General features: G+C 39.9%; 3 gene segments (V, D, J or C); all 3 read left to right on the forward strand.

Annotated features, from left to right (window-relative positions):
• LOC119917602 overlaps positions 1-25,126 on the forward strand; it is a 160,350-nt gene that overhangs the window by 114,545 nt on the left and 20,679 nt on the right.
• On the forward strand, positions 15,979-16,923 carry LOC119887548. The segment is given in 2 exon segments: positions 15,979-16,033; positions 16,121-16,923. Coding segments are annotated over 2 exon segments (363 nt in total).
• LOC119887780 lies at positions 17,175-21,409 on the forward strand. The segment is given in 3 exon segments: positions 17,175-17,257; positions 17,354-17,470; positions 21,190-21,409. Coding segments are annotated over 3 exon segments (357 nt in total).

The following is a 25,126-nucleotide window of genomic DNA, read 5'->3' on the forward strand; positions in this document are numbered from 1 at the left end:
GCTTCTCTAAAAGCATGCGAGTTTGCACTGTATTAAAAGCTGAACTAAAATCGACAAATAAGATTCTAGCATAAGCTTCTATGTTTTCAAGGTGCTGAGAAATAAAGTGCGAGATGCAAAGGATTGCGTCATCAGTGCTGCATTCTTGCTTATAGGCAAACTGGTACACATCTAACTTTGACTCAACATCCTTCATAAGTATAGACACCATATTTTTCAAAACATTTCATTACAATCGAGGTTAGAGCCATGGGACGAAAGTCATTATTCTCCGAGGCTCCAGGTTTTTTAGGCAGTGGAGTTATAGTTTATTTCTTATAACAGAGCTGGGACAGTGTGAGGTTTCACGACAAGGGCACCATGCCATTGTTCTTCTGCACAGCTTTTGAGCAGAAAGGTTGGGAGACCATCAGGGCCTGTGGCCTTGTCTGTGCGCACTTTGCTGAAGAGTCGCTGGATGCTAAATGGGTCCACTTCCAGATAATAATAATAATCTTTATTTGTAGAGCACTTTTCAAAAACAAGTTACAAAGTGCTTTAACAAGTGTAAAGACAATAATACCCAAGAGACAATAATACAAAAACAATACAAGATAAAAGCATGAAAACATTGAAAAGACTAAAATACAGATAAATATAAAATTAGTAAAATATAATTAAATAAAAGGGATAAAATAAAGTCAAATGAGATCGGGAAAGGCTCTCCTATAAAAGTATGTTTTAAGAAGGGACTTAAACGAGTTCACTGACTCAGCCGACCTGATTTCCTCGGGCAGGCTGTTCCAGAGCCTCGGGGCCCTGACAGCAAACGCTCTGTCCCCTTTAGTTTTCAGTCGAGACTCTGGAACAGATAACAGACCTCTGCCCGAGGATCTCAAGGTGCGTGCTGGTGTGTATGGGACTAAAAGTTCAGAAATATAACAAGGCGAGAGGCCATGAAGAGCTTTAAAAGTGATCAATAGAATTTTAAAGTCAATTCTAAAACATACTGGGAGCCAGTGTAATGAAGCTAAAATAGGAGTAATGTGGTCATATTTCTTTGTTCTGGTTAAAAGCCTGGCAGCTGAGTTCTGGACAGTCTGGAGTCGATCAATAGATTTTTGGGTTAAACAGGTGAAAAGGCTGTTGCAATAATCCAGGCGTGATGAGACGAAGGCGTGTAAAATGGTCTCGGTGTCCTTAAAAGTTAACATAGATCGAATTTTTGCTATATTTCTAAGTTGATAAAAAACAAACACCGAGGTTCTTTGCCACAGGCTTAATGCGATTTACTAGGGAACCAGCAGATGGCAGTATTTGATTTGCCATTTGCTGGGACCCGTTGACCAGGATTTCTGTTTTGTCTGAGTTCAGGTGGAGGAAATTATTTGACATCCATTTTTTAACTTCACAAAGGCAGTTGTTAAGCGAACTCAGCATTCCAGGGTCTGTGGATCTGACAGGCAAGTATATTTATGTGTCATCAGCATAAATATGAAAAGAAATGCCATGTTTATGGATAATATGTCCAAGGGGAAGCAGATACAAGGAAAACAAAATGGGTCCTAAGACCGACCCGTGAGGCACACCATATTTAACTGGACAGAATGAGGAGACATAGTTGTTTACAGACACGCAAAACTTCCTATTTGACAGGTAGGATGAAAACCATTCTAGGGCAGTACCAGAGATCCCCACCCAGTGCCTCAGTCTGTCTAACATGATGTTGTGATCAATGGTGTCAAAAGCGGCGCTAAGGTCCAGGAGTACAAGGACTGAGCACATGCCTTCATCAGCAGACATTAAAAGGTCATTGGTGACTTTAAGCAGGGCAGTCTCAGTGCTGTGGTACTTCCTAAAACCAGACTGAAACTTTTCAAATATTTTGTTATTTTCCAGTACAGTGAGCAGCTGTTTGGACACAATTCTTTCTAGAATTTTTGCAATAAATTATTTTTATATTATTATAATAATTTTGAAATTGATCTAAAATTATGTGGGAGGGAGGGATCTAAACCAGGTTTCTTTAAAAGTGGGTTCACGCAAGCCATTTTAAAATAATCAGGGACACAACCAGTAGATAGGGAGCTGTTGACAACAGAGATCAAATGGGGCCCAACAGAATCTATTACTTTCAGTAAAAACCTTGTTGGTATAACATCAAGTGGGCTGGAGGACACTCTCATTTGTGATACTGTTTTTAAAAGCTCAGACAAGTTGATGGGATAAAACTGGTTAAAACTCTCTTGTTGCTGGTGAGGAACCTCTGAGTAAGAGGCCGCGGGGGTAATAGAGGCTCTGATTGACACCACCTTATTGGTAAAATAAGATAAAAACAATTCTGTCATCATTACTTCCAGCTGAGGCACAAGGAGGGGTTGGGTTTACCAGCTGATCCACAGTCTTAAACAGAAACCTGGGATTGTGTTTATGTGTAGTAATGAGTTCAGGAAAATAGTGTGTTCTCGCATCCTTAACCATGTTATTGTAGTTAATTAATAAATCCTTCAGACTGAGGTAATGGACTTGGAGACTGGATTTTTTCCATCTGTGCTCTGCTTTCCTGCATTCCCTTTTTAGGCTGCGAATGCGGTAATTTATCCAGGGTTGCTTACTAGCTTTAGACGCAGGCCTAACATACGGAGCAGTAATATTTAGTGACGATGTGGTGTCCGAACGATAATGCTGCGATGATGTGTTGAGAAGAAATCCGCTTGACACTGTTCTTGGTTATAAAAGTTTATTACATCAAAGAATTCAGCATCAATTACAAGCTCTGCAGCAGCTTGGAGAGTGACCCAGCCCGATGGCCACTCTGTCTCTCTGTACATCGAACACAGCTTATATAGGACATGTTTAGGTCTCTGCTAAAAACCATATAAGGGCACAGTCCCTTCATACACACTAATCTCTACTCCCCCTATCACTGGGTCAGAGGTCAAATTGCATAGGAGGGTTCACTCTTTGCACACCCATCAATCATTACTTCCCCTTAAGGGTTCACTGTGCCTCTCTCCAGCTCTGGGTCAGAGGTCTTAAACTGTAATGGTCGAATGCACGTAATGGCCAGATGCACATATGTTATACACCACAACGACAAGCAGATATGATTGAAGTGATCGACCAGATTGTTGGTGTTGGCTTTGGCTCTGAAAGAATACGCAAAACTTTGAAACACTTTTTTCATTAAAGATGCAAGAACACACAGAGCTTGGTGAGGCGGCATGAGTAACAGTCGAATCGCAGCTAAAAACAATACATCTGTGGTCATGTCCACCAATTCCACAGAGGAAATGCTGACACCCAGGGTAAAAACCAAGTCCAGTGTATGACCACGGTTATGTGTTTGCCCTTTGACATGTTGTTTGAAGTTAAAAGAAGTGGCCATATTTAAAAAGTTAGTTGCATTAACATTGTTGGGGTCATCAACATGAATATTCAAATCGCCACAAAGAACAATTTTTAAAACCAGAGTAGATAAAAATTCAGGAAGTTCTGATAAAAATCCTCCAGGCGGTTTTGGGGGGCGATAAATTATAACAAATATGATAGGTTGCAGCCCTCCAACTTTAAGAGTGAGAACTTCAAAGGAGTTAAATTCATCACAGCGTACTTGATGACATTTTAAATATTTCCTATACACGCTCACTAGCCCACCACCACGACCACTGACCCTCGGTTGACTAAAACAATCATATTGAGGCGGACACACTTCAGCTAGCTGGCTATAGTCATTCATTTGCAACCAGGATTCAGTTAAAAACATAAAATCTAGATTTGCAGACAAGATAAAATCATTTAAGACAAAAGTCTTACTTGAAAGTGATCTCACATTGAAGAGAGCCATTTTAAATTAGTTTGTTTTGGGTGCTGGAGTTGGTGCAGTTGTCCTAATCCTTAAGAGATTACTAATATTTCTGTGTGGGATGTGCACATTTCTGTTTACTGGTCTATGCGTGATGATGACAGGAATAGAAGTCAGTGGAACAGCGCTGGGAGCAGACGGCTTTACATGCCAGCAGATGGAGACAGTTATTTTTGGCAGTGAGGCAGAGATCTGTTCAGTGAGCGGTGGTGTGTCCAGGTGTGCTGCATGAATGATTAGTCATTCACGTAAATCATGTGTGGACCGCACCACATGCTGTGTGTGCGCAGCTAACATTTCTGAGCCCCGTTTGTTTGGGTGAAGTCCGTCTGTCTTAAAAAGAGACATTCTTTGCCAGAAAATATTAAAGTTATCCACATAACACACACGGTGAGCCCTGCAGGCAGACTGGAGCCAGTCGTGGAGACCAAGGAGTCTACTGAAGCGACCAACTGTGGAAATGGGACCAGAGATAAAAACGGACTTTCCACACTGCTTTAAAAAGTTAAAAAGACGGTTAAAATCTGATTTTGTCAGCTCAGACTGCCGAAGAGCTGTGTCATTTGTTCCGACATGGACTGTCACTCTTGTGATGGAGGACGGGAGCGACGGCATCAGGTCCTGGAGTTTTTTTTTAAATGTCAGCCGTGGTGGCACCGGGGAAGCATTGAGTGGTAGCGTTAAAGAAACGGAGGTTTCTGGTTATGGAGTCACCAATTATTAGTGTGGTTGGGGAGAAAAGAGGACGAGGAGATGCCGGTTGTGTGGTTCCAGAGCAGGACTGAGCAGAATCTGCTTCAACACTGCGTGCGGACTGAGGATGGACTGTGTGAGCTGCCGAGTGTTGTGTTGGAGTAGCAGTAAAATACCTGAGAAAAGGGCTACCCGACGGTGCAGGGTAGAGATGGCCTCCGGAGCGTCTGAGCACAGCCTCCTTCAGGATCCTACGTCGGGAAGCGGAGGTTTTTGACCGGGATGACGGCCGCCTATCAGGTCCGGCGGCAGACCGGCGGCCCAGTGCAGGAGATGTAGCCGGTGGAGGAGATGCAACAGTGTCGGCAGGCACTGTGCGCCGAAAGAGATCCGTATCAGGGAGACTCAAAGCCACAGGTGCATCCGCTGGTTGGACCGGAGTGCCGTAAGACAAGGCTGCATAGCGGTTGGAGAGGCCGATGTGCGGAGGAGAGGCAGCCCCATCCGAGCCTCTCTTGCAGCCACGGACCACCACTTCAGCCCAGGTTGACTGATGCTTCGGAGTCGAGCAGGATGAAAGCCTGGGAAGGCTAGAGGGGTCCCAAAACACGGTGTCCTGGATGTCAGCGGTTAGAGAAACGATCTGTTTGGCTTGTACTGAAGCTACATCCATAAAGCCAGTCAGCAGGGAATCTTTCTCTTTGAGTTCCTCTGAAAGTCGTCGGATGTCTTCCATAAGGTCAGCAATCTTCTTGTTCGCTTTCTTAAGGAGTGTGCAGTCCTCATGGGGCAGAGTTATTTCAGCTAGCATAGTCACCGGAGCTTTGTTGCGACCAGTAGCGTTGATCGCGTTTTTACGGTCATCTAGCTTTAAATCCATGTCGGATGACCAAAATCCTTAACCCACGTAAAACTTAAGTTAAATAAAAAGGATATAAAAAATGTAACAAAAAAGAGTGGATTAAAACTGGATAAGAGTCCGGTTTAAGACGGAGCTTCCAACAGGTGGCTACAGACACCAACGCATGCGCAGAGTGCAGTTTACGTCAGCAATTACGTCAGCGATCTTGTGACAAGATGATGCAAGGTTTCTGGAGATAGTCCGAGGGCTAGTGATAACAGGTAGGGACTGCTTGCAGGGACTGCAGAACACATACATTCCTGAGAGAAATTTTGGGAATCAAATCGCAGGTAAAAGTCATTCAGTTCATTTGCTTTTTGTTAGTCGTCCAGTGTGATAATTTGTTGTTTTGCAGGGTTCATACTAGTCACTGATTTCATTGTGTCACAAAGTTGTTTGGTATTTGAGGTTTGGAAGTTGTGTTCCATCATTTGCCTTTGTTTTTCCTTCGCATTTGTAAGGAGTAGTTTAAGTTTTTTTTGGACCACTGACAACCCAGCTCTGACTTTGGTTCTAAAGGCTTGCTTTATTTATACAGTCTTTGATTTCTTTTCTAATATAGGATTTGTTGTTGGGGAAGACTATAATGTCCTTCTTGGCCACCACACTGTCAATACAAAGTTCGATGTATTCTGTAATAGTACTAGTAGACTCATCAAGCTCTGATGAATGGAAAATCGACCAATCTGTACACATGAAGCACCCCTTTAGTGTTTCAATTGTATCGTCTGTCCACACAAACAGTTTGATGTTCAGGTTTACTTTACTTGAATACAGATTTGTAAGACAGTATTAAATGTAATGTATTATGAAGTTGGAGAGGGGGGGGTTGGCTTGACTGAATATGCCCCCTTAATATTTCTATAACATAAGATCCTGTTATTTTTTATGTCACATTTTACATATTGTTGAAAACCTGGCAGCGCGCTCTCCAGTTTGCAGTGATTATAATTACCCAAGAAAAAAATAGGCGCCCCAGGTGTGCGCTGCAACTGTTCATGTGCGCACTCTGCTATGAGCGCGGCGGCTCTGCCTGCGTTGGTGCTGGGTGGAACATAAACAGCGGCTATAATAATATTGCCAAACTCCCTTGGCAAGTAGTGACGTCTTATAGATATGCAAAGCAATTCGACATCAGGGCTGCATATAGTCTCTCTCACTGTGTATTTACACCATTTGTCACTCACGTACATGCAGATTTCTCCTCTGTTCCTTTTCCCCGACACGTCAGAGCGGTCGGCTCGCACCAGCAAGTGGCCACCCAAGTTGAGCAGGGAATCTGGGACTCCTTGGTGGAGCCACGTCTCAGTAAACACCATAAGGTTAGATTCCCGATACTCGAAACAGCTCCTTTGGTTAGTACGAAGCTCGTCCATCTTGGGTGTCAGCGACTAGGCCGTGTGCTGGTGTGTGTTGCTCGGATGGCTGCTGGCAGGTTATCTGGTGGTGTTGATTGAAGTGTTTGAAGGAACAACAAAGTTTCTCTGGAGTAGACACGACTTAGTTCATGTTCCCACAGCGCGGTTGTTGCAGGACAGGAAATTAAGTGCTCGCTGATAAAAATCAGGACCAGAAGTATAATGTGGAGGCCCGGTGCCTTTGTTTGGGGCTGTCAACTACTATCTTGATTCAGAAATTCTCCCTATTGCAAAGTTTGCTGTTGTCAACTCCAACGTAATATAGTCACAAGCACAAAACACTTAAGACGCTAATTCAAACAAAAAACTAAAAACATCAACAACGGCACTCACTGGGTTGCTACAGAGCAGCGCCACCAGAAGTTATAAACAGGCAAAGTATTATGCAGTACTGTACAGTAAGCAATTTCTCAATGTCTGGCTGTGACAACTAAGAAGGTATTTTTTTCAGCGTTGTCTTATACCTTGAAGATGATGAATGCTTCAATAAACGATAATGGTATTTTAGCTTGATAATCATAGCAAACCTCATTTAATCATAATAAAATAGTTGTAGGAGACAGTTTGTTGAGAAAAGAGTTGAAATGTGGTGAGATTTCAAACTATGCAGACTTAAGCACAAATAACAGATTATTATTACTTGTGTGATTGTGATAAGAAAGGGTCATTAGTGACTACCTTAATCACCATGTGTACAGTTGTTAGCTCCATTATTTGTCAACATTTTTCAAAAGATGAGTGAGAGACAGGGATCAAGAGAGGAAGGGGTCCCAGAGAGACTGCCTGTATAAAGAGCCCAGAAGTTTGTGCTATGCTCTTGGTCAAAGGAGAAGGAATTAGTGAGCAGCTGGGTTCTGGATCCACTGCATGAGACTCCATTTGCAGCCACTTGAGTATCAGAAAGCTTGTTTGACATTAGCTGCCCAGTGAAATCACTTGAAACACTTTATTTTACATTTTGTAAGTGAGTCTTAGAGATACAATGGGTTTTATACCCCCAAATAAATGACATTATTATTGAATTAAAGTTTCAGAGAATGTCAATGAACGCTTAATTGATCTTTTCAAACAAGTACATGAACCCGGTGAGCAACACTGTTTTAATCACATTTAAACGCCTTGTAGAAAAGTGAAACGCCCTGTGAAAGTGGCAAATATCTCCAAAAATCAATGTATTTCTTTAGTTTGTCTGACTGGAACGAAAACCAGCTTAATGTTGATAGCGGGGGGCCGGAGCCAATAACAGGGCTGAGTTCAGCGCCGACAAAACGTTTCAACAGAAATGGTGGCTCCCTGAACACGCTGTTGTGTACGCAAGTGCACTGCATTTCCCTGCCTTCTTAACACCATTGTGTTTACAAATTTGTTGCAACTGATTGGGTAACAACTGAGACACACCCACCAAACGGGAGAAAACATACCTCGAAGCCTTTTGCAATCAAAATTGAGCTCGGGTGCATCCTGTTTCCACTGATCATCTTTGAGATGTTTCTACAACTTGATTGGAGTCCACCTGTGGTAAATTCATTTGATTGGACATGATTTGGAAAGGTCCCAGAGTTAACAGTGCATGTCAGAGCACAGGTTTACCATTTCCAGAGACAGCAGCATGCAAGTGCAGGCCTGGGCTGACGCACCTTTGGGGCTGATGTAACGTAAATTATGTATAACTGTTTAAAAAAATGGGCTGATGACAGGCCCATACAGCATGGACAACGGCCCATTGGGTAATTTTTTATACCGACAGGGCCGGCCCAATCACATCTCTTACCAGCCCCCACCCCCTCTGCGCTCTGTTTCTTGCGTTATGTTCCCCCAAAAAAATCTTCAGACGGCTGCCGTCAAATGCACAAAAATAACCAATATGTTCGCTACCGGGCCTGCAGTAGTTTTAACATCAGCTGCAGGACCCGACGTAGAGCAGGCACAGGCACTTGAAGGAGTAAAGGAGAGCTGTGGCCACTGCCAGTCTATGGTGTTAGCAAGTAACAAAGTGACAGGACCAACCTGTAGGGAGGAAGTAGGGAGGGAGGGGACATGTAGCCACCACTTTTTGAAAGTATTTGTTAAAAATGTTCTGTAAAATAGCTTGCACCCAGAAATGTTAATTATAAAAATGCTATGAAAAATGTTTATTTGCACAATAAGCCTGCAATGCAATGTAAATATTGAAAAAAACCTCTGTTGTCCAGAAAAGTAACTTAATGCTCAGAATCTTCTGGACCCCCCTATCAAATACCTATATGTTTCATACATTTTTTTTCCCAAATAGTAGGCCTATTAAAATATTCTTGTCTTGTTGTCATGGTCCCAATCTTGTGCAATGTTAAGTCTCATGGGCTAAGTGTTTTGTCACACACCTGGCCCCTTAAATGGAAGGATGGTGTATTGGTGAGGGGTGTCCAGGGCTGATTATTTTTTTTGTTGTCCCAGTCCAGCCCTGTGCAGCTGTATCTGCAGATGTTTGATTATAAAAAACCTTTCTAAGTAGAGATATGAATGAGGAAATGAAATTACTAAATCTGCATCTTGCTTGTTCCATAACAGAGCTTCATTAAAATAACTCCTCGGAGAAGACAGTAGCTGAGCAATAAACAGCATAAAGTTCAGTGGTTTCAAATGTCTAATATATTTAATTATGATACAAAAGAGCACTTCCATAAACATTATTTGACAGATAAACCAGCAGACCTTTTCATGTCGTGCTACAGCTGTTTTTTTGTTTTTTTACAGCTGTGTTTTTTGCATATCATCACACAGGTTTCGGTTTCCAAATATTTCCTTTTTTTGAGAAATCCAACCAGCTGCAGTATTAGTATTAGATTATCTTGCTTTCACCTCACTTGTTTTTACAGCAACAAAATAAATTAAACACAAACATGTAAATTAATAATTTTTATTTAATTTCAATTATAACCAAATCACGATATACACTGAATGTTAGGTAGACCACATTCCTTAATTTTTATGATTCAGTTATCTTTTTTCAAGTTATTTACCAGTGTTTCCCAAAGAATGACACTGTAACTGTGGTGCACGATGGGGAGGGGTGCACGGGCAGTAAAAAAAATAAATAAATTAACGTATGGGAGAAGTGGACAAAATTGTTGGTACCCTTCCATTAAATAGAGAAAAACCCACAATGGTCCCTTAAATAATGTGAAAATGACAAAAGTAATAATACATAACAATTAACTGATGGAAATCAGACATTGCTTTTGAATTGTGGTTCAACAGAATTATTTTATAAAACGATGTGTCCTGCGATTAGCAACATCCGTTGCTCTTTGAGCCAAAGTGGACTTAATAGAAGACGACTGAGTAGGACACCATTGTTGAAAGCAAATCATAAAAAAGCAAGACTAAATACATATTAAAAAGCCACAAAGCCTCTAGGGTATAAATTATGTTATGATTGAAAAACTTAAAGCATTTTCATAATTAAAAATCATAATATAAAAGAATGAGATGTGGTGTGTTTCTCTGTGAGGAGGAGTCAATGCAAAACTCTGATCTCTTCCATCTCTACATATGTGTTGTACAGTGAAGGACAGAGACTGAATCACTGACATTTACAGTGTAGACTGGACAGAGACAACCGGATTTTAAAAATGATCAGACCTGATTATTTGGGTGTTTTTCTCATCCTGTCTATTAACTGGGCAGGTAAGAACAATGAAACTCTTTATCAGAATCAGAAGGAGCTTTATTGCCAAGTATTTTTTTACATACGAGGAATTTGCTGTGGAGATAAGGTGCTACACATAGACAAACAGAGTCAACATAAATAAATGTAGAAATATATAAATATGGAATAGAAGAACAACGTTGCAGATATATACATGTGCAGTATTCTGGGTCTGTTCCGTGCAGAAATAACGCAACGGAAGAGAATATTGTGTACATATAAATATATAAACTGACAACATAAAAATATACAACAACAAAGATCAACAATCAACAATAATATGTGCGATGTGCCAGGTCTGTGCCCGACACGAGATGAAACAGTATTATTGGAAAGATGCTGATAATGTGTGACTATATTAACTAATGATATGTTTACATATCTGCAGGTACTGAGGCTCAAACACTGACAGAATCTGAATCAGTAATTAAAAGTCCTGGAGAATCCCACAGAGTGACCTGTACATATTCAGGGTTTGGTGGCAATTATAACAACACTTGGGTCAGACAGGCTGCTGGAAAGGGACTTGAATGGATTGCTTATATCATTGGTAGTGGTAACAGCAAATCCTACTCTCAGTCAGTTCAAGGCCGGTTTACCATCTCCAGAGACAACAGCAGACAGCAGGTGTATCTGCAGATGAACAGTCTGAAGACTGAAGATTCTGCTGTTTATTATTGTGCTCGATACTCTCAGTGACTGGAGTTTGTTAAGCAGCTGTACAAAAACCTACAGTACTCATATTTCACATTGTTAGACCTCAAGCATGAAGTCTTTTTCTTTGTATTCATATTACATACTTATTTATACATTTAATAGTTATTGTTTTAAATTCTATATAATAATTATTTAACATTAAACAAAGTAAAGATCACTGATGATGTGGAATCTAAAGTGAGTCATAAAATGAGAATGAAAATTTTTCCTTCTTCTTTTCACTAGAGGGCAGTCAGTGTCATGTTTCTCTCTCCTCTGTTTCTAAAAGGAGACACTCAGATCTGGTGTTCTCATTGATCTTAACTGACTGACACTTGAACCCTGGACTGAACTAAAGCTTAACACTCCTGCTGCTCATGTACACTGGATACTGTGATAGTTGATACTTTTCTACTCTAAACAAAGAGTAACTGAGATCCAAGTCAAATCTTGTAATGTGCCAGTTTGTTGCATGTGATGGTTTTCTTTGCTGTATGAACCTTCAGTATTATAACTAATTTCTACTACCACTGCATTTGAAAGTAAACATAAATGTTAACAGTACTCGAAAAAGTCAACACTTTGTTAGTAAATCCTGAATGGGTATCATCAAGCCCCTAATCTGAGCCCGTATGTCCCCACCTCTTTAACAGAAAGTGAAGTTACATGTTTAAATGTGGTAAGAACGGTTCATTAGTGACTACCTTAATCACAATCACAGTTTAACATATACAGTTGTTAGTTCAATTATTTGTTAACATTTTTCAAAAGATGCATAAGAGACAGGGACCAAGAGAGGAAGGCCACAAAAATGGCTTGTATATAGCGCTAGGTAAACAGCTGGGTTCAGGATCCACTGCATGAGACTTCATTTGCAGCCACTTGTGTTTAACAAAGGGTGACACAGTGGTGCAGTGGTTAGCACTGTCTCCTCGCAACAAGAAGGCTGTGGATTCAAACCCTGGTTGCCCCGGCCTTTCTGTTGGAGGCTCGTGGAAAAGGACTCGAGTGGGTCGCATATATCAGCAGTGGCAGCATCTACTACTCTCAATCAGTCCAAGGCTGGTTTGCTATCTCTAAATAAACTTTATTTGTTGTTGTTAATTAAATCAGGAAATCTTGCCCTGGGAAAGATCATCGCCAACAAACAACAATAAATACATTAATAAAAATGTCTTAATCACTTCATCACAAAACAGCCAATGACAGCAATTCAATCTGTTGGAATCATTGTTCTGGTTTGAATAAGATAAATACTACATGTACACATTTTAGCCAAATTCTTATATATTCTTATATAAGTTATTCGGCATTAAAAGACAGTAACAATAATAATATTGCAGTTCCTATTTACAAACACTAGAGGGGAGCCAGGGTCAAGTTTGTCTCTCCTCTGTCCCCATAAGATCTCTGCTGATCTCTTTGATCTTAACTGGCATTCAAAGCCTGGACTGAATTTGACTTTTATACTCATCACAACACTAATAGAACATTTTAAATGCTGGAGCAGCAGTGACTGCAGCTTCATGTGTTCATGTAGTTGTAGTTCACCATTTCATATAGATTTCAAGATAAACAGGTCGAAGACTGAAGGAGCTGCTGTTTCTTCTTGTGCTTGTGAGACATTGGAATGAAAACTCAATAAATAAGTGATTCTGAAAAAAGACAAGTCTCATTTCCTGGGCTCTTTGAGAAAAGTCTGTGTCAGACTATACAGGTGCATCTCCAAAAAATTTTAAAGAAAAATATACAAACCAGGAAGTATGGGCATTCATCAAAACTTTGCAATAAGGTTTCAAATCAAAATTAAATTCTAAAAATATTAATGTTCTTTAAATAAAAATCACTCTCACTGGTCTGGTCAGTTGAGAATACACACTGTTTAAACCCTCAACTGATTTAAATAATAATTTAATATTATTTATTTTATTTATTTTTATTTTTCAACAGTGTGTAAAAAATGTTGCTCATAAGGACGTTAAAATGAATCATCATAGAAGACAGTAGCTGAACAATAAACAACATACTTCAATGGTTTGAATTATCTAAAATTTAATTGTGATACAAAACATCACTTTCATATACGTGACAAATTGAGATTTCAGCTCTTAAGTAGTTAATTTGCTTTCTAAATACTTTAACCTTTTTTAGTAAAAAATTCCAACCAGCCGCATCAAACTCAAGTATTTATTTAGATGATCTTGCTTTCACAACACTGCTGTGTTTGCAGCAGCAAAATAAAATAAATACAAACATCTAAATGAATAAATCAATTAACATTTCAATTAAAACCAGATCAAGTAATATAATGCCTATTAGGTAGACCACATTACTTCATTATTATGATTCAATTATTTTTGTAAGTCATAACATAAGAGTAAATGTTTTCTGATTTGATATTGTGTCAAACATGGATCAGTTACAGCTACATTAAAGCCATGAATTCAAATTAAACGATTCAATAAAATTAAACTCTAACAGAGTGCCTGTGCATGAGCCCCTCCCTCCCCGTGATATCCTGATGCAAATCTTCAGTCTGTGCAGTGTACTTCTGTCCTGCTGACTGCTCTTGTACTTTGTGTGGAGCATCAGAGGTCACATCTCCAGCCTCAGGATGATCAACACACTCACTCTTCTGCTGGTTGCTCTCTCTCTGCCCTGTGAGTTCTCCTGCTTCCTGCTGTTTTATCTTTTATCAGACAACATCGACTGATGGTCAGTCAGTGATCCCAGAACATCCCAGGTGACTGTCTCACTTTCTTCTCTGGTTCCTCTCTCCTTTCATCTCATCAGGTTGTACAGGTCAGAGTTTGGAGTCCATTCCTTCCAGTTCAGTAGTGAAAAAGCCTGGGGAGACTCTCAGTCTCTCCTGCAAAGGAGCTGGCTACACATTTAGCTGCTGTGGCGTGAGCTGGATAAAACAACCTGCAGGAAAACCACTGGAATGGATAGGGGTTGCCTGGGTTTCTTCCGGTAACACTTATGCCAGCAGTGTGCAAGGACGAATAGAATTCACAAGAGATAATAGCAACAGCATGGTGAATCTGAGACTGTCCAACTTAAAGCCAGAGGACTCTGCTGTGTATTACTGCGCTAGTCACACACTGGTTAAAAGAAGCAGAGAGGCTTTACAAAAACTCCTCAGAACATTTGTTTACAAAGACCTACAGGTGGCAGTAGAAGATATGAAGTCAGATGACACTAAGGAGTGTATGACAGTGACTCAACAAACACACATGCGCACTATGAAAGCAACAGCTGATGTGGTTTCTTACTTCCTCATTAGCTTTTTAATTTTTCTAATATTTGCATTCTTGATAATTATTTTAATTATATTGACCAGGGAGGTTTGTAAAACAGGTCAGATGTAAAACATTCAATTTCTCCACATCAGGAACAAGTTATTAATCATCTGATTCACTCTGCACATGCTCAGTTTAGTCCTAGTTCCACATGCGAAAAGTAGCACCCAGTGGTAGGCACAGCCTTGGCTTAATTTACTTTTGTAATGGCATTGTCAGTTTTGTAGTTAAACTCAACATTAAACATAAATCACATTTATTGTGTTTCTATGTAGATATCTTGCATGCAAGTTGTTAGTGCTAATGTTTTAAGCTGTAAGGTAAGCTAGTTCATGGTTACAAAAGTGTGGGTTATTTCTAACAACAATAGTCTCAGTTAATTCTATTAATGTTTTCTTTGAATTTCACCATACATCTGACACACACACACACACAGATTTTCACATAAAAGCATTATGATGTCACTACTTTGACTTAGAGACTTGAATCACAATCATTGTGTAAAAAAAAAAAAGTAAAAGAACAGTTGTCAGTAGTTATGCCAAAACCCAGATGCAGACATGGACACAATGCAGCAGTTAAACAGTTTATTGACTGACGCAGGGTGAGGTGGCAGGGAGTCTCATTCCAAGCAGTTGGAACTTGAGGGCTGGATGGCTGGGTGGCTGGAAGGATTGGATCTTGGCTTCGATAGACTTGGTGATCTGGAGACAGGCAGAGAGAAACTAGTTAAAGCAAACTCGCTACTGGATTAACGCTATATGCTAAGGCAAGACCTACAGTACACGACTTAACAATCCAGCAGGGAATGGAATTCTGGTCTCTCCTTAAGAAGAGGTAGGGATGGCAGATCAGGAACAGGTGCGTGATTACCAACAGGTGCAGCTAGTGCCAACTCAGGAAGCCAGACATGCCCAGGATTTAAAAAACTGAGAGAAGGGAGCGAAGAAAAAAAGAACATAAACAAACCAAGCATGCCTCACTCACCCAAAGGAAAAAAAACAAATGAAAACACACTCACTAAGTGCCAAACTCAGGTGCCAGATGCAGGAGTCATGACAAAAGTGTTGAATAAAAAGCTTTCATTATCATGTTTTTTCATTGTACTTATATAATGTTACAATTTACCCCAGAGTACATCTAACCCAGACTAAGGGGTAAACTGTAACATGTGATGGAGACTAAACCGTGCATTTTCTGTCTGTGTTGCAGCTACAGCTACACCATTTAATAGCAGACATGTGTAGCTAGTTTATATCACATTTTGAATGCACTGGCTTAAAAGAGCTCCAACAGACAGAAATGTTGAAACAGTAACTGAGATCCAAGTGAAATTCTTCTCCTCCCTATGAGGAGGAGTCAATGCAAAACTCAGATTTCTTCCACCTCTACTTATCTGACTGCAGAGAGGATGACAGAGAACAGTGGACACACAGTTTAACATGATGGACTATAGGACAGGACTGCTGCTTTTAACTGTCTGCTGGGCAGGTGAAGATCTTCACAGGTCTTGAGTTAAATCTGTCTTCTTCAATGTGCCATCTTACAGCAAGTGAATATGTTCTATTCTTTTGACAGGTGTTGATGGTCAGACTCTGACAGAATCTGAACCAGCGGTTAAAAGGCCTGGAGAATCCCACAGATTGACCTGTACAACCTCTGGAATATCATTCAGCAGCTACTGGATGGCCTGGATCAGACAGGCTCCTGGAAAAGGACTGGAGTGGATTTCCAGCATTGAATATGATAGTGACAGGAAGTTTTACTCTCAGTCAGTCCAAGGGAGGTTTACGGCCTCCAGAGACAACAGCAAAGAGCAGCTGTATCTGCAGATGAACAGTCTGAAGACTGAAGATTCTGCTGTTTATTATTGTGCTCGACACTCACAGTGACTGGAGTTGGTTGAGCAGCTGTACAAAATCCTACAGTACTCATCTTTCCTGTGCTGATAGATCCTGAGAAAGACTTCTGTTTTTATTTGAACTTCTGTTGTTTTTAATTAAATCATGAAAATTGGCCCTGAGAAAGATCATAATTAATCAACAACAACAAACACATAATTAAAAATATCTTACTGTAAAGACCACTTCTTCATAAAACAGCCAATGACAGCAAAACAATCTGCTGAAATCATTGTCAAGGTGTAAATAAAAGACACACTACATGTTCACATTTCAGCCATTGGCAGACATCTAGCTGATCACATTATGGAAGTGAAAATGTTGCAGTTCCCTATAAAAACACTAGCAGGCAGTCAGTGTCAAGTTTCTTTCTCCTCTGTCAATATAAGGAGAATCTCATATCTGCTGATCTGCTGAAAAAGCTCTGTAGCAAACAGTATTCAACTTTTCTAAAGAATCTTACTTTATGAGATTTAAGACATATTTTCAGAGTAAATCAAATCATGGCAGGTTACAAGTTTTCTAATGAACGATCTAGATGGTGAGATCTAAGACCATTTTAGCACCTTCATAAAAATGTTCTTTAAATAAATAATAATTTCTCTAGTTTGGCCAATCGAGGAGACACACTGTTTACACCTTTAACTGATTTAAATCAAATGTAAAATATTATTCAACATGCAAATAAAAGTTACTCATAAGGAAGTGAAGTGTGTGTGTGTGTCAGTGAGAGGACAGAAGAGCTCACATCAGTTCAGCTTCAACATCAACATGTTCTCTGCAGCTCTGATACTGCTGCTGGCAGCTGGATCCTGTGAGGAGCTTTCAGTGGATTCACACTAATAAACACATTAGAAACACTGAATAGTCAGATGAATGATGGAGATAATGCTGATTTCTGTTTCCACAGGTGTGAACAGTATTGATCTCATCCAGCCAGACACGATGGTTGTGCAGCCTGGACAGTCTTTGACCATCACCTGTCAGGTCTCTGGTTATTCTTTGACTGATAACAGCTATGCAACAGGTTGGATCAGACAGTGTGAAGGAAAACCAATGGACTGGATTTTTCATCGATTTGGAGGAGGAGACCTTCACCAAAATAATGCTCTGAAGAACAAGTTCCTTTGCTACACACAAACTTCATCGGTGAAATTAGCAGGACAGAATTTGCAGCCTGAGGACACAGCTGTGTATTATTGTGTACGTGGCTCCACAGTGACACAAACCACCAACAGACCTGCACAAATACTCCCTGTGATTAAACCAGACATTTTAGAGAGATCATTGAGACTTCAACTTAACAGTCTACAGACAGCCCTCATTTGTATTTTTGGATTTTATGATAAAACTATACAAAAGAATAATGGGCTCCCTTCTCTGGATGTGAAATTGTTTTACATGAAAGGAAAAGGAAGTTTTTTTAAACAAACTAATGATAAATGCTACAATTCAATGAAACTAGAACAAACCACCTGAGAGCCCCTCCCTCCACATGATGTCCTGATGCAAATCTTTTCTGGGCAGTGCACTTCTGTCCTGCTCTTGTACCTTGTGAGGAGCATCAGAGGTCACATCTTTAACCTCATTATGATAAACACAATCACTATTTATGTAATTAACTAATATTAATTACATACTGATATTAAGAGCAGTATGACAGAGCACCTAAACACACAGACACACAAATAGACATTATTGTAGCAAAAGCTTATGTTGGACTATGGTTTTTACTGAAGAACTGTTCTTCAACAGCAAAGTGATGGTTGATAATGTTTCTATTAATGTGCAGCAGCTGTGACTTTATTATTTCAAAACTGACACACACGATATGTCCATCATAGCAATCTTCAATAAAACACGCCTCTGATCTGAGTGCCTGGTTGATCTAAACATGGATTAAATAAAAGTTAGCAGAATAAGTTAAAAAAAACATTTTCAAATTAATAAAAACAAGTGTTTTGCTCTTTGAGTAGGAGGCGATGCAAAACTCTGATCTCTTCCACCTCTATGTATGTGTTGCAGAGTGAAGGACAGGCTAAATCACTGCAGGCTGGACAAAGACAACTGGCTTTTACAATGATCAGACCTGAATATATTTAGTTTTTCTCATCCTGTTTATTAACTGGGCAGGTAAGAACAAGGAAGCTCTTTACATGGGGTTGTGATGGCGCATAGATAAGATGCTTGCCTTTGGTGTGGGAGACATCCACCATTGTGTCCCTGAACAAGAGACTTAACCCCTAGTTGCTCCAGAGGCGTGCGACCTCAATTGTAAGTCGCTTTGGATAAAAGCGTCAGCTAAATGAATAAATGTAAATGTACTGCTTATATGAAACAATCCATATCCTCTTAAGGCTTCAAGTTTGTATGTCTGTGGCTTCCAACAGCCACAATTCAAATTCTGAAAACTTTAAAAGTCTAAAAACAATACAGGCCTTCAAACACCTGCAGCAAACTCAAGTATTGATTCAGATTATCTTGTCTGTCAAGATTCTCAGTTATCCAGGTCATAGTTATCCAAGGAAGGTTAAAAATCAAGGCAATTGCCCATTTTTCCTCTCATCTAGAACTGAACTGGCAGGGAGTCCCAGCTATTTAAGTTTTTTGGTGTTGTTGATTGGTATACCGATGCCATAAATAAGCTATTCAAATAGACATTTTGGGTATGGTCTCCATAAGGGTAATGATTGAAATCATGTGATACAAAAAAAATTACATTTTGGTAACATTTACACAAAAAGAGCTTCCACATGATTTGAAAATTGTTCTTTGTCACGTCGCTCATTTACACGACTAACTGCCAGCACCTTAATAGCATGTATTGCTGCCAGAAGTTACAGAAAAGTCTAATTACGAAGTCCAGTTATTGAGACATCTTGAGTCCACTTATGTCCACTGTGACAAAGTGGCAATGATTTAAACAGATTGATGCCCGCTAGCAGGAATGAGCTCCTCTGGTTTGATTTAGAAATAAATGGTCATGATACAAATCAGAGTCTTGCTTGACTACATGTGCTACAGCTGTTCATCCTTCTCTTATAGCCTGTCAGTGTCCTTCTCTATGCAAAGTGAACTTCTTCACAGTCTGCTATAAAGACTTGATATCATGCTGTCAGTTGCAGCAGAAGAAGAGAAGCTCCCATCAGATCACCTTCAATACCAACCATGTTCTCTGTAGCTCTGCTGCTGCTGCTGCTGCTGGATCCTGTGAGTCTCACTGAGGCAGAGACACTGACAGTATGATCACAGCACACTGACTGTTCACTGTTATTACACTGATTCAACATTCAACATGTTTTCCTCCACAGGTGTGAAGTGTGAACAGTTGACACAGCCAGCCTCTGTGACTGTGCAGCCAGGTCAACGTCTGACCATCACCTGTCAGGTCTCTTATTCTGTTAGCAGCTACTGGACAGCTTGGATCAGACAGCCTGCAGGGAAAGGACTGGAGTGGATTGGAAGCGGATGTGTTGGATACACTTCAAGCTACAAAGATTCACTAAAGAACAAGTTCAGTATCGACTTAGACTCTTCCAGCAACACAGTGACTCTAAACGGACAGAAAGAAAATATTTATTAGTTTTTATCCATCACAGACTGTAGTTTAATTAAAACCATTTCTGAGAGATAAGAGCTGCTCTATAAAGTGGAGGAGAAGTGGAGCAGGTTTTTATTTCTGACACAGCCACACAGAGATAAAGGTAAAATGTGGTGATCATTATAAAAACTAATATATGCATGCATTAACTACCACAGTTTTCATCTAAGCTAAAGAATGAGCAGCTGTTTTCCTCTGGAGGCTTTTTCTTTGGATGTCAGCGTCTTCAAACATCTGCAGACACTGAAACCATTAAAAGTCTGTTATGTAAAACCTGCAAACCAGCAGCATCAGACTTACGTTTTCATACTATTTACATGATCCTGGCTGCTGTCACTTTATTTCTGTTTACACCAAGTACAGTAAATGAGCAAAAAAGTGAATAAATAAATGCTGCAAAAAAAATGCTGTGCTCCTATGCTTGGAGTTAATCATGAATGTGATGTAGGAGGTGCTGACAGGAAATAAATTCTCACAATAAGACAGCTCACATCTTATTTAAGTGAATTTTAATCATTTGAAAACATACTGAACACACTGTAAACATGGCTTATAGAAAGCAACGTTCTTGGTGGTTACTCCTTGTTTGCGGATTTTAATGAATGTGTTCATATTTAGAATTATAATTAATTAATAATGATCCTTGTTGTTGTTGCAATTATGTAATAATGTAAATAATGTTTAATGTTAAAATATATGTAAAACAGAGGTGATTTCCAGGCATGTTTTCACTCTGCAGATATAATAACAGTCAACAGACTCTTCTATTGGCTCCAGTTAGACCAACATTGATGCTTCATGTGTTTGATTCTATGCAAACTCAGTGACCTTCCTTGTTACTCAGCTATAAAAACTTCCCATCAGGCTGTCAGTGGAGTTCACAGCACGTCACTTTCAACATAAAACATGTTTTCTGTAGCTCTGCTGCTGCTGTTGGCAGCTGGATGCGAGTCTCTCTGGATTTGTCAAAGTCAGCAGTTCTTCTTTTGCAGTATAACTTGATCATTTGTTACTAAACATTTTCTTTTTTTTAACAGGTATGAAGTGTGAACAGTTGACACAGCCAGCCTCTGTGACTGTGCAGCCAGGTCAACGTCTGACCATCACCTGTCAGGTCTCTTATTCTCTTAGCAGCTACTACACAGCTTGGATCAGACAGCCTGCAGGGAAAGGACTGGAGTGGATTGGAATGAAATTTACTGGAGCTTCATACTACAAAGATTCACTAAAGAACAAGTTCAGTATCGACTTAGACTCTTCCAGCAACACAGTGACTCTAAACGGACAGAATGTGCAGCCTGAAGACACTGCTGTGTATTACTGTGCCAGAGAGCCACAGTGAGAGACAATAACAGGAGAGTCATACACAAACTACTTCCTCTATTTACCACTTCTGGCAACATTCATTTGTCTGAGTATTACTGTCTTTACATAGTGAGTGACTGAATATTGAGGTCCTATTTTTATTGAAACTGAACATACCAGTTCTTGCATGCCCTAGTGAAAAAAAAATATGCTAAGTGTATTAAAGAGGTGGCATTATGCTTTTTGACTTTATCCCTCTCCTTTGAGTTATATATACCGTTTTTGTGCATATAATAGGTTTGCAAAATGAAAAAGGAAGTTCCCATCTGCCAAAGAAAACACTGCTCTACACTGAGCTGTAGTACACACCTCTCCCTTCCAAACACTAGCAACTCTCCAGGCAGTCAGTACACATAAGGTTGTTACTGTAATATAGAGACAAAGCTATGGAGGGATTATTGGGTCAGATTTAAAATTAAAAGTCTAAAACTAAAAGTCAAAAATGAATTTGGTATTTAGGATTGAGCATTTGGTATTTTAGGATAGGGGATTTGGGGATTTAGGGTTGGTGTTTTGTGGATTTGGGGATTGTGTTGTGTATGTAAATTAGGAGGCATGGCCCAAAGGCTGCAGGGAGGGATTGGAATGGCTGAGGCGTAGGGGCACTTTATGGACTGCAGGGGGAGCTCTAGTGCCAGCACACTGCCATGAAAGCAAGCAGAGGGAGTGAGCAGGGCTCTTGGGGGTTACCATCATTTATAATACCTTTACTAAAAGCGTACAGCATTTCTATCCATGTGGCCTCACACAAGTCAACAGTGAAAGGAGAGCTATCCGTCTGACGAGAAAGCAGCGGACAGTGAAGCATGTAAGATATGATAACATTACCAAGTTAGCTATATTAGGCAAACTGTTGCTGACATGCAGGTTTTAAATGCGGCTATTAAACCCGCTGAGGGCTGTGTGTATAAACTGTAAAGATAAGGTGTAGAAGCTGTGTTTCTGGGTAACAGCACCATGCTGGGCAGGTGACAGGTGTGTGTTTACAGTGTTTGTCTGCTCTGAAAAACGTAACAGCGCAGCTATAAAGTCTTAGCCGGCACACTTAGCATGGTATTATTACTATAAACACCTATGGATATAACGTTTAGGCCTGACAGACATCCGCTTCTCAGAAACAGAGGACACTACCTGCATCACTGCCAATGTTATTTGACCAGGGAGTGAATGGTGATTAATGAAATTGTCAGTGTTTTCTTAGTGTCTCCTTTTGTTCTTTCACTTCACTGTGTTTCAAGTGTTCCCGTCTGTCCATGTGTTTGTTATTGCCCCATGCTCAGCTGCATCCACACACCTGCACTGGGTTGCACTAGCTCTGTATTTTGTGAGGTTAATAGGTTCATAACACAGGCACCCCATTACATATTGTTTAGGGTGTAGCAGTGTTTTTTTTGTTTGTTTTTTTCTTCATGTATTGTTCTGTGATACTTTTGCTTCTTCGTCTTCTTGGTATTGTTTAATTATGTATTGTGCTCCAGTGTCCTGTACACAAGTAGGGCAAAGCAAGTGTTAGGTCCCACTTTTACCACAAGAGAGAGTATACTGTTAGCGAGTTATGTTAGGAGCAGCCTCAACAAGGCAGTGCAGACCATGCTCATAACAATCTGTTTGTGTATGTTGCAGGAATGATGCAAGCAGACATAATATATGAAAGGAACATACCCATGTAAGTAGACGTAAATAGTCATGGTAGAGTGGTAAAGTAGGCCGTTCGGCTTGAGTTTTTTTGTTAGCTTTTTAAACCAAGCAGCTAAGCTAACTTAACTGTTGCCAGTGACATTAAAGTTGATGATACATGGGAGCAACTTTTTGAGCAATGTTGCTGGGCAGTCTTGCTGGAGGCAAGTGTGACTACTATCTGTTTATGTATGTTGCAGATTTTAGTAAAGATATTGAAAGCCACACTGGGTTTTTATTCAGATGTGCAACAATTACGTCTCTCCTAAGTTAGGGCATAAACTTGACACTAGAGGCTTAGTAACTGCTAGTTAGATTTTAACAAACAGTAACCAAAATTGGATGCACCATGATTAACGTTCGGTATGGACTAAATGGAGTTTCAAAGTCTTTGAACATCTACAGATAGTCTTCAAAATACATGTAAAATAGAGTCAGTTTGAACCTAGACTAATTTTCAACTGCAAATCACCACAATCTTTATCACTGGGTTGGACTGTGTCTTTAAATTCACAGGTCTTTGAGTAAACTGTCTTATCTGTTTGATTCATAATTTCATCTTCAGTTATTGCCACCTGCATTTTGTCCCCATCAGGTTACAGCTAAATAAATCCAATGCAACATACAGAATCATATCAGCACTTTATTAAACAATGAACATGCTTTAACTGAATCAAATGTAATAGTGTTGAATCATTAATCCTTCCTCCACTACAGTTTTTAAGATAAATGAAATGGTCTGTTTTGGCATGAATTCATATTTCTAGTGCCACTGGATTAAAATGGAGACTTTGCTCTTTATTTACCCATTGCCATGGCGAATTGTAGTTTTCTTTTCATTCCCCACTTACATGCTTATCTCAGTGAACACACTCAGGGTTCATTGAACTCGTTTTGATCAGCTGTTTAAGAACTGAAAAATCAGTGTCACATCTCAGGCTCAATCAACTCAGAGCTCCAGATTCATCATCTCTCCTTTGCTTCCCAGTGTTTTCTTTGTGACTAACCTTTTGTTTCTTGTACCTCAGGATCACCGCCTACTCCTCCGCTTCAGTTTGCCTTCTGCTGGACAGCCAGCCATGCGTCCTTATTCACTACTGTCTGATATTATTCACAAACTTCCTTCAGATGCCTTCAGATCTCCAACCCTACTCATCTCTCATTCATCTAATGTCCCCACACCATCACAATACTGTGGGCACAATGCATCATTTTTCACCTACTACCTCTATGATCCAAAAGAGGTGATAAAGCAGCTAAACTCCTCCACCTGCTTCCTTGACCCACAATTTTTTTTCAAAGAACCCCTTGGACCTATTTGTGATAAGCAACTACAGACCAATCTCCAATATCCCTTTTCCTAGTAAAATATTTAAAAAGGTTGTCTACAAACAACTGTATGTCTTGTCAGGTTTGGGGACCAGCAGTGAAGGGGAACTCCAGGAACTACTACCTGGAGTGACCAAACAAAGCAGTCGTCTCAAACAAATAGCTAAAGCTGATGTGCATAGTGCTAGGGAAAACAAGCTGCATAGAGACACCCCTACCTACCAAGATGTCTAAAACCAATCTAGCTAGTATTAAACGCTAAACTCAGTGCATCAACCCTTAATAAAATTGATATTGAACACTGTGCAGTTTTGCACAAAAACACAACTTAATTACATCGTGGTGAAAGAGTGGCGACCATATGGACCCTGGAATCTCTTGGCACCTTAAGATTCGATTTGATTACAGCTGTATAATTACTAAGCATTTAATTTGCACATTAAAAAGAAATGTCTCCTCAAATGCTTAAAATGACATACATTAAAATTAAATCCCTAATTTACTTAACTAGCCTTAGCTCCTCCGTGGTCCTCAGCGTCCTTCCTCTGACTCCTCTGGAAAATGAAATATAATTTAACTTAACTATCAGGATGTAACATTACAGTCTGTGTACAGGACACCAGTTTAGCTTGAACCTGATGTTCTCATTCCTCGACAAGTTAGGTAGTAATGACACTCAACTAATTAATATTACGCATTCCTAATTTAGCT

The sequence above is a fragment of the Micropterus salmoides genome, unplaced genomic scaffold (assembly GCF_014851395.1).
Source record: "Micropterus salmoides isolate LMB-PRFRI ecotype aquatic unplaced genomic scaffold, ASM1485139v1 Ms_hic_scaffold_10, whole genome shotgun sequence".
Classification (NCBI taxonomy): Eukaryota; Metazoa; Chordata; class Actinopteri; order Centrarchiformes; family Centrarchidae; genus Micropterus; species Micropterus salmoides.